The sequence below is a fragment of the Amblyomma americanum genome, chromosome 4 (genome assembly GCF_052857255.1).
Source record: "Amblyomma americanum isolate KBUSLIRL-KWMA chromosome 4, ASM5285725v1, whole genome shotgun sequence".
Classification (NCBI taxonomy): Eukaryota; Metazoa; Arthropoda; class Arachnida; order Ixodida; family Ixodidae; genus Amblyomma; species Amblyomma americanum.
Genome location: NC_135500.1, coordinates 9787758 through 9811944, shown reverse-complemented (window position 1 = coordinate 9811944; position 24187 = coordinate 9787758). Strand labels below are relative to the sequence as shown.

General features: G+C 47.7%; 1 protein-coding gene across 1 annotated transcript in view; it reads right to left on the bottom strand.

Moving 5' to 3' along the window:
* The window catches only part of LOC144127786 (ADP-ribose pyrophosphatase, mitochondrial-like), a 364491-nt gene that overhangs the window by 270645 nt on the left and 69659 nt on the right, over window positions 1–24187 (bottom strand). Inside the window, exon 3 of the mRNA XM_077660694.1 lies at window positions 8898–9117. Coding sequence (XP_077516820.1) covers window positions 8898–9117 — 220 coding nt within the window. The remainder of the gene's footprint in view (window positions 1–8897; window positions 9118–24187) is intronic.

The window sequence follows — 24187 nt, the reverse complement described above, 5'->3', positions numbered from 1 at the left end:
AGCTGCGTGTGGCCTATTAGAAGACGGCATAAAATAACTTCCTTAAAACGTTCCTGGTGAACACATGATTTAAATTCAACTAAAACAGGTTTTACCAAGTGTAAAAGAAGTACTTGCAACTGGGCTTGTTGGTGCGTATTCGTGAAAGACACGGACGAGGACCACTGCCAAGCCTGCTCGAAAGAGAAGCGTATAGCCTGCAAGCCTCGACTACCGGAATGCAAAGTGCTCTTGAAAAGACCAGATAGGACAGAACGTGAGCTCGTGAGCGCCTTCTATATCAAGAAGCGAGGCGATTACTGCATTAGTGATACGTCAGTTGTTCTTCGCAACAGTGAAATGCTGTTTCTTGATGCACATCTGTGAGAGGTGATTGTTAGTCAACTGCGATTAAGACCATGGAGAAGTGCAGGGGCTATATAAAGGCTCCTCCTCGAATAAATCCTGTTGGCTTACTCGTCCGTGTTGCCATTTTTGCGCTCTCATGTCTTTCACGATTACCAAGTGTAGTTTATTATTTACTTCGCCGTTCCATGCCAACTGCCATTTTTCTCTTAATTTACGCTGTACTAAGTTTATGCAATCCTCAAAAGGTATATATATATATATATATATATATATATATATATATATATATATATATATATATATATATATATATATATATATATATATATATATATATATATATATATATATATATATATATATATATATAACTTCCTTGCCACGAGCTTTAGCAGTGCAGAAATGTGCCCTCTCGTTGCCTCTTATTGCGAAATGACTGGGAACCCAGCAGAATTTTATGTTTTATCCCCGAGCTGTGGCGGTTGCTATCTTGTGTATGATGTCAAAAAGAATCGGAGTGACTGCATTTCTAGAGTGCAGAGCTGTAAGTATACTGAGGGCATCTGTGTAAATATTACTGTTTGTGAGGTTTTCTATTTTTTGTACGGCCCCGCAGACGGCGTAACATTCTGCAGTGAAGATGGATGAGAACTGTGGAAGTCGTACTGTTTTCTCCGACTTCCCTCGGAGCACTGCGCTCCCTACGTAAGCTTCCGTTTTTGAACCATCTGTATAAAACTGCGTAAAACTACTGTATGTTTCTTCGAGTGCAATGAATGCTTTTACAATATTTTACTCTATAAAAACTATAGTTTGTTTTTTGTGGAAATGTCTAAGAGTGAGATCAGATTGCAGAAAAATTGTAGCATGGAGGTAGTGGACCTCATCTCCGAGCAATGTCAGGTAATGTATCTAGTACGCCGAGATTTTAGCACATCTCTTCAAAACGCAGGAGGAGTGGCCTGATAGCGAGCTTTTTTTTTTGTTAAGCGATGTTCTAGATGGGCACTTTGACTTTTGGGTAACATAAGTGTTCGGACAGTGAACGGATTTTTAAAATGCATGAGTATGTGAGCATGGTTCTTCTATATGTAAGTGACAGTTCGTTGATTTCTACATAATGACTATTTATGGACGACGTTCTGTAAGCACCAGAGGAAAGACGCAAACCTAAATTATATATTGGATCCAGTCGTTTCAGGTACGAAGGTTTCGCTGACCCGTAAACTATACATCCGTAATCTAAGGTAGAGCGTACCACGGAGCGATAATTTTGTAAAAGACATGTCCTGTGAGGACCCCAATGTTTACGTGACAGTACTTTGAGTATTATTAGGAATCCGGAGGCTTTTTTTTTCAGTGCGTTTATATGAGGCAGGAAATTGAGTTTTTTGTCAAAAGTTATCAATAGAGATCTGTGCCCATTTTTGACCGGTATCTATGTTCCGTTCAGGTGTATGAATGGGTCGGCTTGTATGCCTCGTTTCAGCGAGAAAGGATGGCGACTATTTTCTGTGTTGAAAACTGAAAACCGTTCTGATCTGCCTATGTCACTATTTGCCTATAGCTACTTGGGGAAGTCGGTGGTTTTCCATGTTTCAGGAGTGGCATTATTAAGGCTTTCTTCCACTCTTTAGGTATTTTTTCTTCTGTGAATATTTTGTTAAAGAAATTCAAGAGTGCCCCTAAGGCAGGCTGGGAAAGATGGGCAAGCAATTGACAGTGTATCTGGTAGGGTCCTGGAGCAGTTTCTTTGCCGACAGGCAGTACATGATTGATTTCTTGGAGAGTGATTAAATTGTTGTATTGTTGGTTTGCACGTCCACTTGTTGGAAGTCTGCTTTTCGGCAATACTTTTGTATTTCAGGAATGACTTTGTATAGTGAGATGAACTATAAACTGCAGAGAAATGTTCCCCCGAAATGTCTGCCTGTCCCTTTATGCTTGTTTGTATGCCAGGTGTTGTCAAAAGACGAATCGTGAACGGTGAGAAGTTGCAATTTATTTTCCTAACCTGTTCCCACATTTTTTTTTTGTTATTTGAGAGCTTATGGGTGAAATGTAACTCTGCCAAGAGGTTTTTCTCGGCACTGCGACGGACGTACCGAGCTTTTGCTCTTTCCTTCTTAAAACGTACGAAGTTCACATGTGTAGGGTACCTGCGAAATTTTCCGCAAGCTTTATTTTGTTGTTTTTTGCTTCCTTGCATTCCTTTGTCCACCACACTTTGTGTTTTTGCCGCACCACTCCTGAAGACTGAGGAATAGCTAAGTGTGCGGTAGTAATTATACAATTCGTGAACATTTCGTTTATGTCATCGATACTAAGGTTTTCTATAACTATATCTTCTAAATTGGTTTGTGCTCTAAAAAATTCCCAGACTGCTAAATGCAGCTTCCAACGTCGCAGTTTAGTTGCGATGATTTCTGGTGTGGATGTAAAACTTAACACAGGAAGGTGATCACTGTCATATGGGTTGTCGATAACATCACATTTAAACTTGCTAAAAACAGATGGTGAACTAAAAGACAAATCTAAAGAGCGCATATTGCCCGAGGTTGGAGAGCAGTATGTGGCCTTTTCCGTGTTTAAAAGACATAAATTGTTTGTGAGAATAAAATCTTCGAATGGGTTTGCCCCCTAGAGTCGCAGCGCTCGCTTCCCCAAAAAGGGGAGTGAGCGTTAAAATCCCCAACTACCAGATATGGCTCTGGAAGTTCATCTATCAGTTCTTTTAGGTCATGGACTCTTAAAGTAAAGTGTGGAGGAACGTATACGGAACAGATGTTTAGTGTTTTGTAGCTGACGATGCTGGCTGCTACCGCCTCGAGTTTTGTTTTGAGCTTGATTTCTTGAGCAAGGATGCCGCTTTGAAAGATAATCGCGACGCCTCCCGAGAGTCGATTTGCCTGCTCTCGATCGCGTCTAAAAGTTTGATAAGGTTTTAGGATATGCACATGTTGTAGGCCAAGATTGGTCTCCTGAAGACATAAAGCTATGGGTAACATTGACCCTAATATATGTGTTATGTCACTGTAATTCTGCATACGCCCTCTGCAATTCCACTGAATTAAAAAAGCTATGGTTATGTTTTTGAGAGGAAATGAAAGGGGATTTGCTTATGCGGTGGGCCCGTTCAGAGGGGCCTGTCTTTCTTCCGCTCAAGAGAGCTGTTCCGCTGCTGTAAAGCAGGCGGACTGGCCGTTATATCCATCACCTCGCCAGAGGTGCTGGAGGGCCGCGCAGCCGTGGTTGTGTTAGTTTCAGGCCTCTCCTGACGGGGGGAGGTCCTGCGGGATGCCGACCCATGGACCGGCGTTCCCTCCTTTGAAAATGACAGGGCAGCTTTCGCTGACCATGCCTGGGGCGTGGATCACCCTACCATAGGCTCTGTAAAAGTGATCTTGGCAGGTGCCAGAGTGCTGTGTGGTGCTACGCCCCTGCGCACCACATCAGCGAAGTTTTGTTTTGCTGTGAAGGAGAATGTGTTTGTAAGCGCAAAACGCCTTCTCGATTCTTTAAATGAAATGTTTTACTTTGACTTCATGGTGATTATCTCTTTTTCTTTCTTCCAGGACGGACACGCCCTGGAGCATGCAGCATGGTCTCCTTCACAGTTTGCACAGCGCGGGGCTTCGTCCCATCCATCAGACTGGTGATCATTCGAAGCACATTTTGCGGAAGTTTTGCGACCGCGGCAGCTCTGCGAGCCGTGGCCGAACCATTGACAATTGAAACATCAGCGATGGCTGGGTATGTATGTTCTTACATTGACTTTCAAATATCCCACGTCGATTGTGTCGGGCAATGTGCTGGTGTTGAACGCGAGGATAAAGAGTTTTGTGTCTATTTCCTTATTGTCCTTCCGGATTTTAGTTGGGTGGACATCTATGGCGTATTGGTCGGTGAGCTCTTCGAGCATTGCTTTTTCAGTGATGTGAACAAAATCGTTTTCGAATATTACTCCTCGGACAGTGTTAAGTGAGCGATGAGAAGTCACGGTGACAGGGATTTCCCCTATGGACGTTAGGTTGGAGAGCTTTGAGTTTTGGACATTATCGCACAGTTCGAGCAATAAATCGCCGCTGGCCATTTTTGAGAGCTTATAGCCAATGCCTTAGGTTTCTGTCAAGCACTTTGACACAAGGAAAGGGGATATTATTCTTGCCTGCTTATCTTGTTCTTCACTGAGGATCACGTGATATTTGGGAAAAGTTCCTTTTTTTCTTAAAGAAGTCATCTGCCTCGTTCCGCCCTCTTTTGAGACAGCGATCTGGTTTTGAAAGTAGGGGAGCCATAAAAATGTAGCTATTCGATCATGGTGCCAGCCACCCACCACGGAGTCCAACAAGGGGACGGGACAGGAACTTGAAAGCAAGTCCTTCCCACGCCAGCTGTACACCTCAACTATAACCAAATATGACGAAACTAAGGGTAGTTTGTCCACAAGGTTAGCCCTCGCTGTCAGGAAAAAAGGAAAAACCAAGAACTGAGTAGGAGATGGGAGAGTTGTGAGAAAGTTGATAGGAAAGTGAAAGATGAAGAGGAGAACAGGAAAAGGCGACTGCCGATTTCCCCCGGTCGGGTAAGGCCGGAGGTGCCGTCTACAGGAAGCTGGGGCCAAAGTGGTGTGTTGCCTCCGCCGAGGGGCCTTAAGGGTCCAAACGCTCGGCATCGGCTCAACCACCAGGATCCCCTTTTCCCCGGACACGGCGATGCCACGCACGGCTAGGCGCGGGTGCTCGGTTGCGTGGTGCTGCACTGTTCACCATCATCCCCCTGCGGGGATGTCCCTGCGGATGCTCGGGAACCCGTGGTGTCGCCACTCACCAAAGCCTGCAAGCTGCAGACGCCCCCCCTGCGGGGAGGAAGTTAAAGAAAGGACAACGCGGCGAGATGTGGATGAAAATTGATAGGTGGAACATTAAGATACCAGAAGCGGATAGATTGGACGAAGGAACAAAGGGGGGTTAATTACAAGCTAGTCGAAATCAAGAGAAAGAAATGGGCTTGGGCAGGGCATGCAATGCGAAGGCAAGACAACCGCTGGTCCTTAAGGGTAGCGGAGTGGGTGCCAAGAGAAGGCAAGCGTAGCAGGGGGCGGCAGAAGGTTAGGTGGGCGGATGAGATTAAGAAGGTTGCGGTTGTACGCTGGCAGCAGATGCCAATGGACAGTATTCATGGACTGACACGGGAGAGGCCCTTGCCCTGCAGTGGACATAGTCAGGTTGATGATGATGATTACGATAATTTTTGGGAGCTTTACAGGTAGGCAAGGATTTTTGCTGATGTCAAAAGAGCCCTGAAGAAATTATCTTTTTCGCTTGAGAGGCGAATTAAGTCAGGTTTTAAAGAAAAGCTGTTTAACCGCTTCCTTTGTGCCATAAATGATTCCTGTGCTAGTAGAGGTGGAGGATTTGTTCTATCTACGTCTCAGTAATGTTCAGAACACACTCTAAATTTAGCGCGTCTCCGGCGACTACTAACTGCCAGCCCTGCAAACATTGAATCGCGCAGGAAACAGATGTACATTCCTTGCAAAGTACCTGTAGTGATTAGTGGTCGCTGCTGGAAAAATATTGCCGATGGCAGTCCACAGTTTACATCACTCAAGATCACTGCTCAGCACTGGTGCTTCAGAAATGCGATTTATAATCGTGGTCAGAGGTGTTAAAATGCCAAGCTCGACTGCGGTGAAAAATCAGAGAGGCGAAAAAAAAACAAGCACTTTTAAGTAACAAGCACAGAACCAACCGGAGAGCAACAGTGCTAGTGGTGTGGTTAGAGCGTTTCTTCGCCATCTCCTTTTAATGAGCTGCTTTCGTCACTTTCATGATGAGTAACGGAATTGCGGCGACCGAGATTTTTTATTCAGCTTGACTATGCAGTCCTTGAGCTTCGAATCGAATGGGAATGCATTCGGTTTATGTCGCCTTTCAACGCACAGTTTGAGCATTGGGAGAGAGAGAATATGCAACTGCTTTTATGTTGTCGGCCCATATTGTGTTCTTTACATGGGTAAATAGATGCAAACAGCATCAAGTGTATTCTAAAGGAAAAAATACAGCGCGAACATAGACGACGGACGAAGAAGAGGTGCACGAAGACGAAGAAGAGGTGCACATAGACGACGGACGAAGAAGAAGATTAACACGTGCATCAGTCAACCCTCTATCACACTATTTGATGCGGAGATACGGTTCTTGTGCAACACCTGATTTGCCATGGGTCATAGAAGAGAAAAAAAGGGCGCCCTGCGCTATATGTTGTTTTTTTTTTTTAGTTTGTTCCAAGTGTTGATTGCCTCAAGTGATTGCTGACTTTGCCGTTTTTTCGGACGCTTTTATATATGTGTTTTCCTCTTGAATAAAATTTATTTGCGAGACAGCGCTTGTGTTGTGCACCTCTTCTTCGTCCGTCGTCTATGTTCGCGCTGTATTTTTTCCTTTAGAATGTACGCAACCCAACTAGCCTAATTTTCCATCCTATTACAGCATCAAGTGTCCCCAAAGATTCTGTACTACGACCACTTTTGTTTCTAATATACATCCAGGGGATGTCTAATAGTATTTCTTCTAGTGCACACTTAAACGCACTTGAGTTCTATTTACGTCGTGAAATAAAACTCGACCATGACAAATACTGACCTCAGCCTGATCTGCACAACATCATCTTATGGAGCAACGCATAGCAAATGCAACTGAACACTCACAAATGGTCATCAATAAAAACTTACCGGAAATATATTTATTTCCTCTGTGTACAGTCTGAGATATATTCAGAGTGAATCTGCAACATCATACAAGTAGTTGGGTGTGCGTCACCATTTTGCATTCTTAGGCGTAGTAGCGGCTCAAAAAAGAGACACACACAAAAGAAGAACTAGACACCGAGAGACACGTACAGACGCGTCTGTTCTTCTTCTATTGTGTGTGTCTTTTTGCGCTGCTATTATGCCTACGACAAGTAACCAACTCGCCCAAGAGCTCGTTTTACTGGATACTGCATATAGAGCTTAACAGCAACGCTAACCGCATGTTAGGATATTTCTTTCGAAATTCTTGCGAAGCCCGTGTCTATTTGAATACTTTATGAAACACTTGTGTCTCCAAAGTTTGAATATGCCGCCATTTGTGACCCTCATCCCGTCTCTCTTTACAATAACGAAGTTTGCTTTTTTTCTTTTTAATTATGATCGGACCGCAAGACAACGTTGCAGAAGTGCAATATAACCTTTCTTTGCCTGGTTTAGCACCTGTGGAAACTCTCAATCCTGTGCTGTTTTTTACAAAATTTATCACCAGTCACTGCACACACCTCTTATTGCTATGCCACTTATCCCACTTTTCGTGTCCGCCATCAACAAAAGAATGGATCCGCTTTGTTGCTATGGAAAGTTTTTTATACACGGTTTTGTCGGCCGTTTTTTGTTGCGGCAGCAGTGCCATTTATCCTCAGAATCTTGCCGGCTTGAAAAATTTTGACGGGTGCGCATTTCCTGCAAGAAATAACACCGGACAAAAAAAAAGGATGGAGAGATGGCGCGTCACCGACGCTCTATCAAACACTGCGCGGATGCTGCGCTTCCCGCGCATCTTTATAAAAACCAGCGCCGTACGCGCAGCCTACGTCAGCGCTTCTTCAATCCCTGCGTGACACGCGACGCCTCTACCGGCGCAAACTTTTTCAAACGCCCGACCATTGTACCGGAAGCGCTTTGGGGCTAGTTTCGTCACCATCAGCACCCATGTTTGTTTACAAACCTGAAAATAGTGTACACTCAGCCGCCACCGTGGCTGTGAGGTTATGGTGCTCGGCTGCTGAACGGACCGACGCGGGATCGGTCCCGGCCGCGGTGGTTGCATTTCGATGGAGGCGATATGCTAGAGGCTCGTGCACTGTGCGATGTCTGTACAAGTTAAAAAACCGCAGGTGGTCGAAGTTATCTAGAGCCCCCGCTACGGAGTCCTTCATTGCTTGAGTTGTTTACGAACGTTGAACTCCATGAACCACTCATTTTTTATACTCTTTTGTCCCTCGCACATGAAAAGTGTGGAGCCACCTATCTTGCATACCTGATTGTGCAGTCTATGGTTAGACTCTGATGAGGCTGATTTTATAATACGCCACGAGTTCGTTATTCTTACTTCGTCATTTGAAAGGTATGCGTTACTTTTGCAGGTTTTTACTTAGTTTACGTGCGTTATTTCCTACTCTCTTTGGAATGTTGTATTCTCTCGAACGTGTTCTATATATGTCTATTTTTTAACTATGTAGTTTTGCCGCTTCTGAATTTGTTTTTCTGTTTTGCTTCACCACTTCTGTGCAAAGCCACGGCGCTGGAGGGCACGGAAAATAAGTAAATATTAGCTTGCTGTCGTGGGTTTGTGCCAACACAATAATGCGCTAAATGCTCCGCGTCACAAAAGCACTGAACTAGGGGGGAGACGCCGGACAAACCCGGGCGCCACCCACCGCTATCATCTTTCTGGCGGTCATAGAGACGGTCACGTGGCGGCGACACTGTGCGGATAGTTGCGAGTACTTACATCAGTATGTCCTCGTCCACGTAGACCTGTAATGGTCCTGGAAATTGGGAGCGAGGCCTGGTGTAGGCTACAGGGTCGTAGTCCAGCCACATCACCTCCCAGGGGACGAACTTGTCTGGCACTGGGAAGCGCTGTATCTTTGTGCCCGGGTACGGCGACTGCCGGGAGATGTAGTGGAGCGTTGGCTGTGACTGCATGGAAGCCGTCTGGAAGGCTGCGTCTGCAAATACAAGAATGCACATCCTTCCTGCTCACGGGAACCTCTGCGGGGTAGTTCGGTGCAGCTCGCGGGAAGGAGGGGAGGTTTAACTCAGTTATTCAGTTGGACAACATACATGTGAAAAGAAACGCACATCACATTCGACGTTCACTATAGCAACGTAGGAACGAAAAACGAAATTGAAGCAATGATGTCTTGAGCGAGAGCAAAAATAATTGCTTGTTTTCCTGAGAACGGCTGGCTTCCTTCTCGTGAACTACCAAAGTGCCATTTAAATTATCTGAATTTTTCTCCTGTGTTGAAGGCAAGTAGGCAGTTTGTCAAAGGGGTGAAATGATAGCTTAGTTGAAGGCGCATAATTAGAAAACACAAGAAAAGACAAATGCAAAACTGTATTAAAAAAACTCCTTCTCAATGTAATCAAAAGGGGATACACTTTGTAATTCAGAGCATTTGAGCAAACAGAAGTGCGACGGTAGGCGTCTCATAGAACGAAAGAAAAACTGTGCTTCTTGTAGTCTACAGTGATCGGCGTACACGTATAAAACATAAAAACAAACAAACCAGTAAAATCAAAACCCAGCAGAAAATTACGTGCCGGCTGTTCAAAACATTTCACCTGTGAAGAAGATGATGACCCAGACAAAGCAGATGACTCGTCAAAACGAAGATGGCCCTGCGCGTCAGCCGTATTGCGATCGCCACGTGTGTCTGTGCCCGACCTGGTTGCCCTCGGATTGTTCTCGCCGCTGCTCCCTTCCTCCCAGATCTTTTAAAGAAACCCCCGCCTTACATTTGGTGGAGGTGCTGGGTGAAAGCACTGGAATTGCGCAACCGTACTCTCCCGCCACCTGCGATGCCTCACGACGTTCAACATCAAGCCGTGCAAGTCGGCCCAGCTGTTACCTGCGCCGGCTCCCTTCGCCAACGGGACCCGGCCTTCTTCAGTGGGACCGATGAACAGGGTGTCGAAGATTGGCTCACGTCATACGAGAGGGAGAGCCTTCACAACAAATGGGACGATGCCACCAAACTAAATAACGTATTTTTTTTATCTCACCGGCGTTGCTAACCTGTGGTATCGGAACCAAGAGGTGGACATCCGCACCTGGTCTGCCTTCAAGACAACCTTCTCCGAAGTGTTTGGTCGTCCTGCTGTTCGGAAATTCCGCGCCGAACAACGCTTGCGTGAATGGTATCAGCAGGTCGACGAGAGCTTTACCAGTTACGTAGAAGACGTCATTGACCTATGCAAGCGTGTCAACCTCAACATGTCAGAAGCTGACAAGATTAAACACATTTTGAACGGTATTGACGACGACGCCTTTCAGATGCTTGTAGCGCGCGACTTGCGCACCGTTGCTGGAGTCGTCACCCTCTGCCAAAGCTTCGAGGAGCTGCGGAAGCAGAGGCTCCTGACTCGACAGCACCCTTGACAGGTTGAGTCGCTTGCTGGACTGACACCAGCACCTGACACCTCATCGCTGCTGCAACAAATCAAAGACTTTGTTCGGGAAGAAGTGGCGCGTCAGCTTTCTCTTCTGCCGAACCCTACAGGGCAAGCTCCATTCTTGGCTCCGGCCCTTCAACACGCCATCCAAGAGCAGGTTGCCGAGGCTCTTCCACCCGCCCATCCACCACTACCTGCCACCGCTCCACTGACATATGCCGACGTTGTCGCCCAGACGCCGCCCCCTATGGCAGCTCCGCTGACATACGCGGACGTCGTCGCCAGACCTCGACCGCCTACCTATGCTTTGCCTCCAACACTTGCGCGAGTGGTGGCTCCTTCTCTTCAGCCGGCTCCGCGAGTCAGCAATCCCTGGCGCACCATCGACAACCGGCCTATCTGCTACAATTGCGGCTTGCCTGGTCATGTGGCCCGGCTTTGCCGCCGCCGTCTCCCAGTCTACGCGCCACCTCCTCCAGCTCCCGCGTACTGGCCTTCCACGAGTCAGTACTCCGGATCTGCTGAGCCGCCGTCTAGTCCTTTTTCTCCTGACCGTTCAGCCCTTTCTAGATGCCGTTCACCTTCACCAAAGCGCCGCTCCGTTTCTCCTATGCGACGTCGCCCCAATCTCCCTCAGGAGGAAAACTAGGTGCCGCAGTTCCTGAGGCGAGAACTGCGTCCCCGTCGAACTTTCCAAGGCCTCACATATCCCCTGCTAATCTGATCGAAATTTCTGTCGAGGGCATTACTGTCTTGGCCCTTGTGGACACCGGTGCTGCGATTTCTGTTATGGACGAAAAGTTTTGTAGTTCGTTGAAGAAGGTAAAGACGCCGATTGCTGGACTGTCGCTGCGTACGGCCAGCGCTGAGCACATCAAGCCGTCCGCAGCGTGTACCGCTCGAGTTGTGATTCAGGACTCCTCTACACGATATAATTCGTCGTGCTGCCTTCCTGTTCCCATCCTGTTATTCTGGGCTGAGATTTCCTTTCCGCCCATGAAGCTATCATCGACTGTGCTCGAGCGGAAGTCGGGTTCTCTTCTCTGCCCAAACCTTTTCTGGACGCTACTCCTCCTGTTGCCTGCGTTAAAGCCATCGCCGCCGAAGACATCGACATTCCCCCGTGCTCTTCCGTTCCTGTACACTTGTCTTGCGACTCTATCGGTGACGACACTGTCCTCTTTACTCCAGGACATACTTTTCTGCACCGCAAATGTCTCCCTCTGCCATACGGCGTACTGACTGTGTCCGCTGGCATTTCGATACTTTTGGTTTCTAACCCGTTTTCTTGCCCTACCGCTCTGGGCCTTGGTAAATGCCTCGGCAGTGTGCAGCCTATCGCATCTCTGCTCATCCGCGAGGAGACCGACGATACACCGCTCCTCGCCATGAACGCGCTCAGCCCTCCTGCCTCTACGCCAGATCGCTCTTCTATCGAATTGTTCTTGCGCTCCGTCGACGCCGGTCTTCCCCCGCCGCAAAGAACACAGCTTCTCGCCCTCCATCAATTTCGCTCCTCCTTCGACGCTCACCAAACTTCCTTGGGCCGAACTTCCACCGTCGCCCATCGCATCGACACTGGTGCCCACGCGCCGCTGCGGCGGCGCCCCTATCTTGTGTCTCCGACCGAGCGCCAGACTATTACAGAGCAAGTGGACCAAATGCTTCAAAACGGCGTCATTCAGCCCTCAAGTAGCCCTTGGGCATCGCCTGTTGTCCTTGTGAAAAAGAAAGATGGCTCCATACGCTTCTGTGTCGATTACCACCGCCTTAATAAGATAACGCGCAAGGGTGTCTATCCGCTCCCCCGCATAGATGACGCTCTGGACTGTTTGCAAGGGGCGGAGCTCTTTTCCTCCCTCGATTTACGTTCTGGGTACTGGCAGGTCTCCATGGAAGCGGCCGATCGTCCCAAAACTGCTTTTGTGACCCCCGACGGATTGTATGAAATGACTGTGATGCCATTCGGCCTTTGTAATGCCCCTGCAACCTTCGAACGGATGATGGACACCATTTTGCGTGGACTCAAGTGGAAAATGTGTCTATGCTATCTCGACGACATTGTCGTCTTTTCCCCCGACTTTGAAACCCATCTATCCCGCCTGAAGCACGTTTTGACCTGCCTCTCTGACGCTGGCCTGCAGCTCAACTTGAAGAAATGCCGTTTTGCTGCGCGTCAGCTGAAAATTTTGGAACAAGTTGTCTCTAAGCAAGGCGTTCGTCCCGACCAAGCTAAACTTCGCGCTGTCGCAGACTTTCCCAAACCCACTTCCATCAAAGACTTGCGCAGCTTCTTAGGTCTGTGCTCTTACTTTCGGAGATTTATTCGCAACTTTGCTTCGATTGCTGCGCCTTTAACACAACTGTCCGGCAGTTCCGAGTTATTGATGTGGTCTCCGACGTGCGACGATGCGTATAACACCTTGCGCCGCCTCCTCACAGCGCCGCCTATACTGCGCCATTTGGACTCGACCGCTCCTACCGAGGTCCACACGGACGCCAGTGGTGTCGGCCGCGGCGCCGTACTCGCCCATCGCATCTGTTGTTTTGGTGAATACGTTGTTGCCTACGCAAGTCGCACACTTACGAAGGCTGAAAGTAATTACCCCTTCAGTGAAAAAGAGTGTTTGGCCATCGTATGGGCCCTTGCCACATTCCGCCCGTACCTCTATGGCCGCTGTTTTGAAGTTGTGACGGACCATCATGCGCTTTGTTGGCTTTCTTCCTTGAAAGACACATACGGCCGCCTTGCCAGGTGGGCTCTTCGTCTGCAAGAATATGACATCCGCGTGGTCTATCGTTCCGGCCGCAAGCATCAAGACGTTGATGCCCTGTCCCGCTGCCCACTTCCAGCCGAGATCGCCAGCCTTTCCACCTCTGACGCCTCCCCGTCGTCCCTTCACATCAGCGACATGCCCTCAGCGCAACGTACTTACCCCTGGATCGCTTCTCTTCTCGACTTTCTCTCCAAACCCACGGCTGCTTCTCCATCCCGTCCTCTCCACCGCCATGCTTCTCACTTCGTGATTCGCGATAAGCTCCTCTATCGCCGGAACTATAGCACCGACGGCCGCAAGTGATTACTCGTTATTCCTCGCCACCTGCGCACGAACATATGCGCTTATTTCCACGCTGACCGACACTCCGGTCACGCGGGAGTTTTCAAGACATGCACCCGCATCCAGCTGCGTTATTACTGGCGCGGCATGTACACCTTCGTACTTAAATACGTATGCGCCTGTCTCCCCTGTCAACGTCGCAAGCCATCTCCTCATCGTTTTTCTGGAGAGTTGCAGCCACTCCCTTGCCCACCAAGCCCTTTCGACCGTATCGGCATTGTTTCTACGGCCCGCTTCCGTACACTGCGGCCGGCTACCGTTGAGCTATCGTTGCGGTTGATCATCTCACGAGATATGCCGAAACCGCCGCCCTTCCATCTGCCACAGCGACAGACGTTGCCTCCTTCCTTTTGCAACGTTTCGTCCTTCGTGAACTGCTTAGCGACCGCGGACGCGCCTTTTTGTCCGATGCCGCCACTGCCCTGCTTCGCCAGTTCAACATAATCCATCGTACCACCTCCGCCTGTCATCCGCGATTTAACCGCACCCTCGGGGACATGCTCTCTATGTATGTCGCATCCAACCACTCGAATTGGGATCTCATCCTCCCTTATGTGACTTTCGCCTACAACACCGCCCAGCAGTCCACTACTGGCTTCTCTCCTTTCTTTCTTCTTTACGGCCGTCATCCATCTGCTACCATAGACACCATTCTGCCTCACCAACCTGACGCCTCCGAATATACCCGTTTCCGAAGCCGCGCAACATGCAGAAGATTGTCGCCAAATCGCCCGGTCACTCACAACTGACGCCCAGTATCGCCAGAAATTCCGCCACGACAACGCTCACACCACATCGCACTTCTCTCCTGGTGCGCTTGTGTGGCTCTGGATACCATCAAGTACTCTTGGACTCTCCTCGAAATTTCTTGCCAAGTATCACGGCCCCTACCGTGTCCTGGAGCACACATCTTCAGTTAATTACGTCGTCGAACCCCTCACGCCATCTCCCGATCTCCGCCGCCCCGGCCGCGAGACAGTTCACATCCAGCGTCTCAAGCCTTACTACAACCCCTCCATATTGCAGTCGCCGTAAGTCGCCAGGATGGCTCCTCTTCGCCCCTGGGGTGATTGTGAAGAAGATGATGACCCAGACAAAGCAGATGACTGGTGAAAACGAAGAAGATGGGCCTGCGCGTCAGCCGTATTGCGATCGCCACGTGTGGCGGTGCCCGACCTGGTTGCCCTCGGATTGTTCTCGCCGCTACTCCCTTCCTCCCAGCTCTTTTAAATAAACCCCCGCCTTACACACCTCTTTTTATTGAGTCCTTAATAGCCCCTGGACACAACGCATGGTGGAGGCAAGAACAATGGTATAACACCATATCGACACCAGTTCAACGCCAAGCAGAAAACGAGTATTTGTAATTGTTACACGGGTTCGAAACAATTTAGAAGCATTTTTATCAACCGAAAATATCAAAGAATTAAGTTTAAAATTTTATTGGATGCGTAATCACCGCGAAGTTTTTGAGTGGACACTCCAGCAGTTTAGGTTTGGGATTTTTTTTTCTCACTGCAGTGTTCCTCAAGGGTAGCGTTCCTATTCGTTTAAGAGCGCGATCATGCACAATGCTACACATTCATCCTTAAAATGTGGCGACCGACCACTCGTTCCCTTTCGTAACATTGAAGCGCATTTCAGAGAAAGGGAACATCAAGGCACCTTCCTGCACAGACTAGGCCGGCATTCCCAAGAGAGGGAGTCACATGCACTGAGGAAGGTTTTTATTTGCACGGAGGAAATGAAATTACTGCACTTAGGGTAAAGCGGCTGTCAGCGTATCGAACAGAGTAGAGGCCAATTCAATGTTCATTCCGTTCCGAGACCTAACACAAGCATTCAAGTTTGCGGAAAGGCCAGCACGTGGAGGTTGAGAATTCTGTTTAAGGCCGACGTTTCGAAGCCTTCTCCGCAAAAAGAAAAAGAAAAAAAAAATTTGCTCTTAGGGAAGGAAAGGTGCGGTATACGTCTCAGTTCTCGGTGGACACCTCAACCGCAAAGTGAGGAATGGGAGGAAATTCTGACTGAAAGAACAAAGACAGAAAGGGCTGCATTACTGGAGGACTCCGGAGTATTTTCGACCATCTTGGGATCATTAGCGTGAATTGACATCGTACAGCACACGAGCGTCTATGGGCTGTGTGATATCAGTGCACATAAAGGTCCGAAATTGCTAGAAATTTTTTGTTCCCCGTAATTTCTATATAAGCACATGAGACACGACTGCTCCACGCATTTTTCAGGAGTTTACAATTAAGCTTGGATGTGGAAACGCGCGCATGGTCAGAAAAAGTCCAAATCACAGATGTGAATAAGCGGCCACCTTGCGGGCTCGTCCTAAGCTATCAAAATGCACCTGGCTTTCCTTGCTAACGCTAACGAAACATTAAATCTTTTTCTTTTCCTTTTTTATATTCTTAATCCCAGCTGTTTAATTTTTACCGCTTTTCTATTCGCGCTATAGTATTGTTGTTATTGTTTTTTTACGGTACTTCAAGAGGGTGTCTATATTGTTTTTCTCTCTTTTCTGCCCCTTTTCCAGCAAAGTGTTGTCAAAGTGCTTCGCGTGTCCCCCTACGTAATACCCTCCCCGAGGGCCTTTAGTGTACTTGAATAAATAAATAAGTATCCCGACAGCACCAACAGAATATGGACTGCAAATCTTACAGTGGATACGCGCGTTCAGAAGGCGCTACAGCTGTCTAAAATGTTTCAAACACAACGCCTCAGTTGGTTACACGCTGCTTGCAGCTACACAGCCAGCGCGGAGTGATTTTTCAAGGCACGAACGCCCAATCACCTGACAAAACGGTTTGAATACGGGCGCGATAATTCGTTGGCCATTGGAATGCAAGGGCTAAACGTGCGGATTTCGCTCTATAGTCGGTATATTGTCACGTTATGGTTACGACAATCCAAAGGCCATCGACCACTTCGATAGCCAGTTTTCTATTTTCTTATATCAGCAAAGGTTAAGCCCCTCAAAACTTTTGCACTGCTCTTTTGTAAGGTATTTATCCACCACCGCGCCAAATTTCAACTTTCCAGCTTGTGTAGTGTTTGAATTATTAAAGGGACTTGGACCCAAGACTGCACACAACAAAGTGCATGCACTTGTTCCAACACTAAGCTACTACTATCTCATGATTTCCCATCGTACCAGTCTTTTTAACTGATCACGGGTTTATTACAAACGCTTTCTGATTGTCCTACAACTTTCATCCTACTGCACCTCATATTTCAGAAGTTATTTCCATATCCCTAAGTGTAAACAAGCCGTGCGCCACACTAATCCTGCCCACATTTTGGCCATTTATACCTCCTTCAAGCTAACACACCTTAATAATCACCTTCAAAATCATACAATTTTCATTCCTGTTTACTCCAGCTTACTTCTCACTTTGATAGGTTTTCAATTCTACACTGAATTCTGTAATAAACCAACCAAAATCTCACGTCCGCCTTGTAGCGCCAAGTTCATCAACCCCTCTCTCTGCGAAAGCTCCATTTTTTTCCCCCTCAACCCAGACCACATAATACAGAAAACGAAGCAGAAAATTGCGAGCAAGACAACAATACCAGTTTCACTGCTTTAAACTCTAATGCGCTGAAGTTATCGCCACTCCTCCAAACACACCAGTGTTGGCCGAACGTATCCGTGTTGCCTGTGCTTTTTTCCTATCCGGCCAATGTTATCCTATGAAAAAAAGAAAAACACCCAAAGCGCTAGAGCACATACTGGGCACATGACAAAAGGTGTAAACAATCTGCAAATGGTCCTGTACACAAGAAAGTGGACCAAAACTCCTCACAAGTCGCGCTCAAGCCAGGATAATGGCGAAACAACACTCAAGAGCAACTCAAAAGCCTAAACATACGCCAACTCGCTTCAAAGAGAAAATCATAAATCTTGCTCAGCATCAGATGAGTTTTTCGAGATTTCCCACACTGTACGAGAGTCCTCGCCAGAAGCAACAGGACAACAGCCCGCTATGAGCCACATCTGGGACGAGGACACATGCCGACCACGGACCAAGGACCAGACCCATACCAACCCTGCAGATGGCATCTGCATGGTCGGAAGCGTGTGACTATGAAGTCATCCCCAGTAAGTCAAGGCCATTTGTTTGGTCATCACAAACACAGAAAACGATGGCGTCGGCAATTTCCCTGAGTGCGCTACAGGAGGATTCCCTCCCTTTCTATTCCTCTTTGCTTAGAGTGCAGTACATGGGCCTCTGGCATCGAAAGGCGCCCACCGCGACCGGAATGGAGCCCGCGTCTTTCGGGCCAGCAGCCGAGCATCATAAGCACTGTGCACCCGCGGCGGCTGTCATCACTCTTAATTCAGAAGGTTCGCCGCTCTGCAATAAGAGCACAAACACAAATGGAAGTCCTTAATTTGCTGCTGAAACACGGTAACTTTGAGCGCCACTTTTGACAGTATGCTTTACGAATCTGATATGCAAGTAGCCCATTCAGCACGCAGTATAACAACAAAAAATATTGACTTTTGCTTAGCTCAGCTAGGCCAGGATATGCGTAGTGAGAGCTAAGTACGCACGCTGAGCCCTTCGAGCTTAATTCTTACGCTGACGGGTCTCTTCACTCCAAGCAACGATTTCGGGGTCGTCCGAAGCAGCTTCTCGTAGCCTACGAAGATGCCGCGCGCAGTACAAGGGCTTACACAGCACAGGCGCGTAGTCAGTCCCGAACATTCTAAGTTCATTCGCGGCGGCACGTAGCGAGATGCAGCGAGCTTTTGAGGGGCGCGAATGACAGGAATAGCTAAGGTGTGCAGGGCGACTGCGTGTGAAAAGGGGAGGGCGCATACTGACAGGAAACTCCCGTGGAGGTGCCCAAGATTATTGTAACGCCTTCCATTTGAATGTCCACCAGATGCTATGATGAGGTAGAGGCATGCAACCTTCTCAACTCGTTGAATGTAGCCTGGGCGGCACCAAGGGCTTGTAGTTCAATCGGGTGACGTTCACTGACGGCACCCACACTGCTGAGAGCCCCAGCAGGATTGTTATTGGCTCCTGTCATGTCTCGAGTGCCGGTTGTATATTTGGACACACAGGCAAGCTTACGAACCTCTCGCAGTGTACGCTACATCACATCACAAACGTAGCTTCAAACCTTTCTCAAAACTACAAAGACGCATATCGACAATAGGCCAAGCAACATGACTTACAGTAAGATAATTCCCAGAAAAACGTAGCATTCATATAACTTATAATTACACGGGAGAAGGGAGGCACTAATTATTTTTTGAAATTTAGTTTTTCAGATAAGCCTCTACTCATATATCCCCAACGCTGCAAGAGACGGCAGCAATACTCAAGATTCTCCAATATCATTTTCTTTCCATCCTTTTGAAAATTCTTCCTTCTCTGCCCAACGGGAGCAAACAAGCCGAAGACCGGCTTTCTCATCATGGTTATTATATCTCTTAATTTCTCAGGTGAGCCAGTCCACAAAAAAATTATTATTTACCTTTATCATATAGTAACTCTACTTAATAGCGCTTCGAATGGCTTCGGCTTTAGGAGTACAAATAATTTTTTTTTATTTTTACAATCTTTTCTGCTATGCAAAAATTTCTTTTATTATTTGTTATTTTTCAACCTCATACTGTTATAATTAGTGGCACGGGTCGGGACAATTTCTTTATCCAATTCTTTTTTTTTAGTCCCATCATATTATTAGTCGGGCAGCCAGTAAGATAGTGAAAAGGGCGTCTGAAAACAACTCTACTGTGCAGACCCATGCCCACAAAGAACTGATTTACTCAGTGGTGGCGAAAGTAACACGCGTGGTCCGTGGTCGTCGAACAGACACCCGTCGCTCTCTGCCGAGCTCAATTGAAAACTGACAACGAACTTTCGAGATACGACGTGCAAACAAACCACAACCCTCTGGAACAACGTACGGTCGGTTCCGCCTAGGGTGTGATCAATCAAGATCAAACTAGTTGCATCTTGTATTACAAACGCAGTGATAAAGCCGCTTGCGGGCTGCTTTCTAGAATGAGCACAATACCTTTAAAAAGCTTCGCCTCATTACCCCTTTTTCAGGGAAGCATAGACCGGATGCTTTTTAATGAAAAGCCATGTGGGGCAAAATTAGCGCTGCGAAGCGAAAAAAACTGAATACGCAACCACAGTGTCCATAACGCGCATAATAGGGCTTTCAGGCGCACAACATGCACAAGTTGTGGTTGGGCACCGCGCCACTCAGTCGGGGGCTACATCGTAGACAAGCTCTCCAAGTCAACGAACGATCTTGTACGGGCCGAAGTAGTAGTGCAGAAGCTTTTCACCCAGTCCGCGGTGGTGAATGGGCGTCCACATCTGTGCACAGTCACCCGGCTTGTATTCCGTATGTCGTCGGTTTAGGTTGTAGCGTAGGGCATTGTAGCGGGGTTGCTCTTTATTGCGCAAGCAGGCCAGGCGTCGTGCTTCTTCCACGCTCTGTTGGTAGGCGGAGACGTCAAATCAAATCAAATCAAATCATATTTTATTCTCCAGAACGTATCTGGATGGTCACCTGGGCTAAAAGCTGTACGAACAGCTTGACGAAGGCCCAGGAAACCATTACATGGCAGCAGCAGACAAAACGAAATAACAATTAATGAACAATACAGTAGTGGTCGTCAATAAATAAATGGAAAAGAAATTATACAGCGTATGCATGAGAGCAACACAGCAGAAATAAGATAACAGAATGTTTATCAATAATGAATGAATGCAAAAAAAAGAGTACAGTGATGACAGACATTTTCTCAGATGACATAAGAATAAATACAGATTACATTTTCACAAAGTATATTCGCAGTTGTTTTGGACTAAATCCAGCAGTATCTTTATATTTATTTAGAAAAAATGGCAGATTGTGAGCCAAGGATTGCAGCTTGTAATCAGTTCGAAACTGTGGTAAGGACCAAGTGTCAGTACAACGAGTGTTAACGTTTGGTGTACGATATTCAAGGGAAGCAAGTTGTGTCAAGAAATTACTCATACCTGTGGAAGAAAAGTATGTTATTTGTAACAAACGAAATTCATATATATTATTTACACGGATCATGTTATCTTCTTTATAATTGGTGAGCATGGCGTCATTATTGGTCGCGGCCACCCTGTCATGGACGGAGCCTAAAAGGTGTCATTTTGATGGTCTCTTGCATTGCGGCTTTGTAGGCGAAAACAACCTAAGTCAGGATGACATCCAAAGGCTTTTTTTTGGCATCGACATACATAGCAAGCATGTCTGATATAGTATCAGTCAGGCGCTCCGTAAGGGCGTTGGTCAGCTGATGGTACACAGTTCTCCTGTGCCTTGTTTGACAGTAGCGCATGATGGCTTGCGGCAGTTCTGCGAACGCTGTTCCTCTGTTCGTGAGGAGCCATTCGGAGGTGCCGTGGCGCAGAACTATCATTCCGCGAAAAATTTGGTGGCTCCTGCTGTTGTTGCGTTTGGCAGGAATTTTAACTCAGCGTAGCGGGTGACGTAGTCGGTGACTACGATGATCCACTTGCTCACTTCGGGAAAAGGACAAGCACGTCCATGTCGATCTCCTAGAAGTGCCGTGACAGTCTCCGCAGGTTGTCACTTAACGTGTGAGAGCTCCAGATAGTCGTGGCCAGTAATACTTGTCTTAAATGCGGCGGAGGGTGTGAGGAAAGCCATGATGCACAGCGGTCGGCTCGTAGGGTGATGCCTATAGAACATCGGGAAGGCTAGTGGGCGCGACAAAGAGGTCAGCGGTTTTGTTTAGTTTGGACTTTCTCTTTTCGAGGACAACATTCTATGCGCAGAACAAGAACCATCTCGCTTGAATGACGTTGGTGTTGAAGGAGCCTTAATTTTTAAGTAGTCTACGAGGCGCTGCAGGCTGGGGTTCGAGCTTTGATGCTGTGAAAATGTGTTGGTGCCGATAAATCCAAGAAAGGCGCCGCCATCGGCGTACTGCTGCGGTGCATCTACAGGGGCTCGTGACAAGCAGTCGGCATGAGAGTGCTGGAGCTGGACGTGCAAAACGATTACCACTTCAAGCTCTTGGAGTTTTAAGTTCGATCGAGTCGAGACGGTTCCTTGAAGTTAACGAGCAAGCGCAGCGCGTAGTGGTCAGTGACAACTTTGAAAGGCCTGCTGTACAAGTGCGGGCGAAATTCTCAAATGGCCTACAAAGCACTACAGTTGAATCCCGCTACAACGAAATCGACGGAACGCGCGAGAAATTTCGTTGTCGCGAAATTTCGCTGTCGAGAAATTAACCAAAAATGCAAGGCAATAACTCCAGCAAAACGTAGTTTTATTGCCAGAAATCTGTGAGCTTAGCCTGCTTGCGTTTCACTGCCAGCAGCGGCGTCACTCGACTCTCGCACTCTGTTAACAGCGACATCGCAACGTCGTCATCGTGCGTGCCAAGGAATTTTATAATAACGTCGAAGGCATCCAGTACCTGCGATGAGGCGTCCGGGGCAGGTAAATCTTGAGCGGAGTCGTCTTCATGATCGGACGGCTCTTCCGGCTCGCGAACACTTATGATGATGTCTTCATCGCTTCGTTGCTCGTGGACAATCACGTCCGCATCAGCGTCGAAGAAATCGTCCAGCTCTATGTCAGCAGGAACGTTTCCACCTTCCTGGAGTGATCTCCATGCAACGTCAATCCCCGGAGTCGATGACGATGGTACACTTTCCGCGGCTGCAGTCGTGCTAGTCGCCTTGCTGTCGACAAACCCGGCGTGCTTGAAGCAGTTGCGGATCACGCTGCACCTTGTTGCTGTCCATGCCGCAGCCATCATTTCTAAAGCCATGAAAATATCGACTTTCGTCTCCCTACCAGTGTCGGTGTTCGGGAGAAGGCGCTGGATCAACCTCTCTCGGTAGGGGTAGGAAGACTTCATGCTCCGGATGATGCCTCGGTCCAAGGGTTGAACGACTGAGGTACAGTTCGGGGGGGAAGAACTTCAGCTCCACACTTGACAGCTTGACATCATCAATGTGGTGCGCTGAACAATTGTCCAAGAGCAAACAAACCTTTCGATTTTGTCTGCTCATGTCGCGGTCAAGTGCCACCACCCAGTCAGCAAAAATGGCACGGGTCATCCACGACCGGCTGTTTGCCACGTACTTGACAGGTAGGTTCGTGTTCCCCTTGAAGCAGCGCGTTTGTGCACCTTTGCCAATAACTAACGGGGGGCGTTTGTCAGACCCACCCACATTTGTGCACATCAGCGCAGTCATTCGTTTCTTGCTATGTTTTCCTCCGTGGCAACGCTGCCCTTTAAAATCCAGCGTCTTCGCTGGCAGATGCCCGTCTCGTCTGTGTTATAAATATCAAACGGAGCGTAACTGCTCATTATGTCAGTCATGTTGTCCGCCGCCCATGCTGATGCGCCGTCAACGTCAGCTGATGCCGATTCACCGTACAAAACCTTGCCGACGATGTTATGCCTTTCTTTAAAGCGATTCAGCGATCCTATGCTTGCCTTAAAGTCGTTCAGCCATAGCTAACAAGCATAATTTAGGGCCTTCTGCTGTACAATTTTACCGCTCAGGGGCATGTTTGTTGCTCGAGTATCGATGAACCAAGCATAGACAGCCTTGTCGAGCACTTCATACGTTGGTTGCGTCCCTTTCTTGGCTGCGCTGAAGTGCCAGATGAAAGTGCCTTCCTAATGCTGTCCTTATTCTTCAAAATCTTCGATAGCGAACTCGGCGCGATGCCAAAATTTGCGGCAATAATTGCTTTCTTCTTCCCGCTTTCCGCCTTGGAGATAATTCTATCCTTTTCTTCTAGCGAAATAAACTTTCGCTTCTTCGTTGGCGGCGACATGGCAGAGGCGATCGACGAGATCAGACTGCAGCGAGAGATCGACGATCAACACACACCGACACACGAGAAAATGGCGGCAGGGGCAGCGGAGAAGGCGGGGAGGGGAGGCTGGCGAATGGATTTGGATTAGCCTTTGGCCCTGGTACGACCGGCGGCCTTCGCACGGCGCCAACAAGTCCCGTCGTTGTTTCCCTATAACAAATAAACGACTCCAAACGAAATTTTTTTAATAAAGAATACATGAAAATGTAATAAACATATATTCCGTGCATTATTTATCTGCTCCAAGTTGCTGCTTTAGCAGGGAATAATCTCGTACTGCACCCAACTGTTGAAAGGCGGGCCACCGACCGGTGAAGGCTCGCGAAAAATTCGTATAAGAGAGTGCGTGCTCACAAAGTAATTCGTTTTCGAGGGATTTTTAATACATTAACTCCTTTGGGGATTTCGCGGGGAATGGAAAATACTTCGTTGCGGCGAAAATTTCGTTGAAGTGGCATTCGTTGTGCCGGGATTCAACTTCCCTGTGGAAAGGTTGGCTTCTGCCTTTGACGAAGAGCGGCTGGCGTTCGTTACTCTATCGAGGCACTGCCGCTTCTGGAAGAGAACGGCGCCTAGGACCGCACTGCTTGCGTCTGTAAGAATTTCAGTT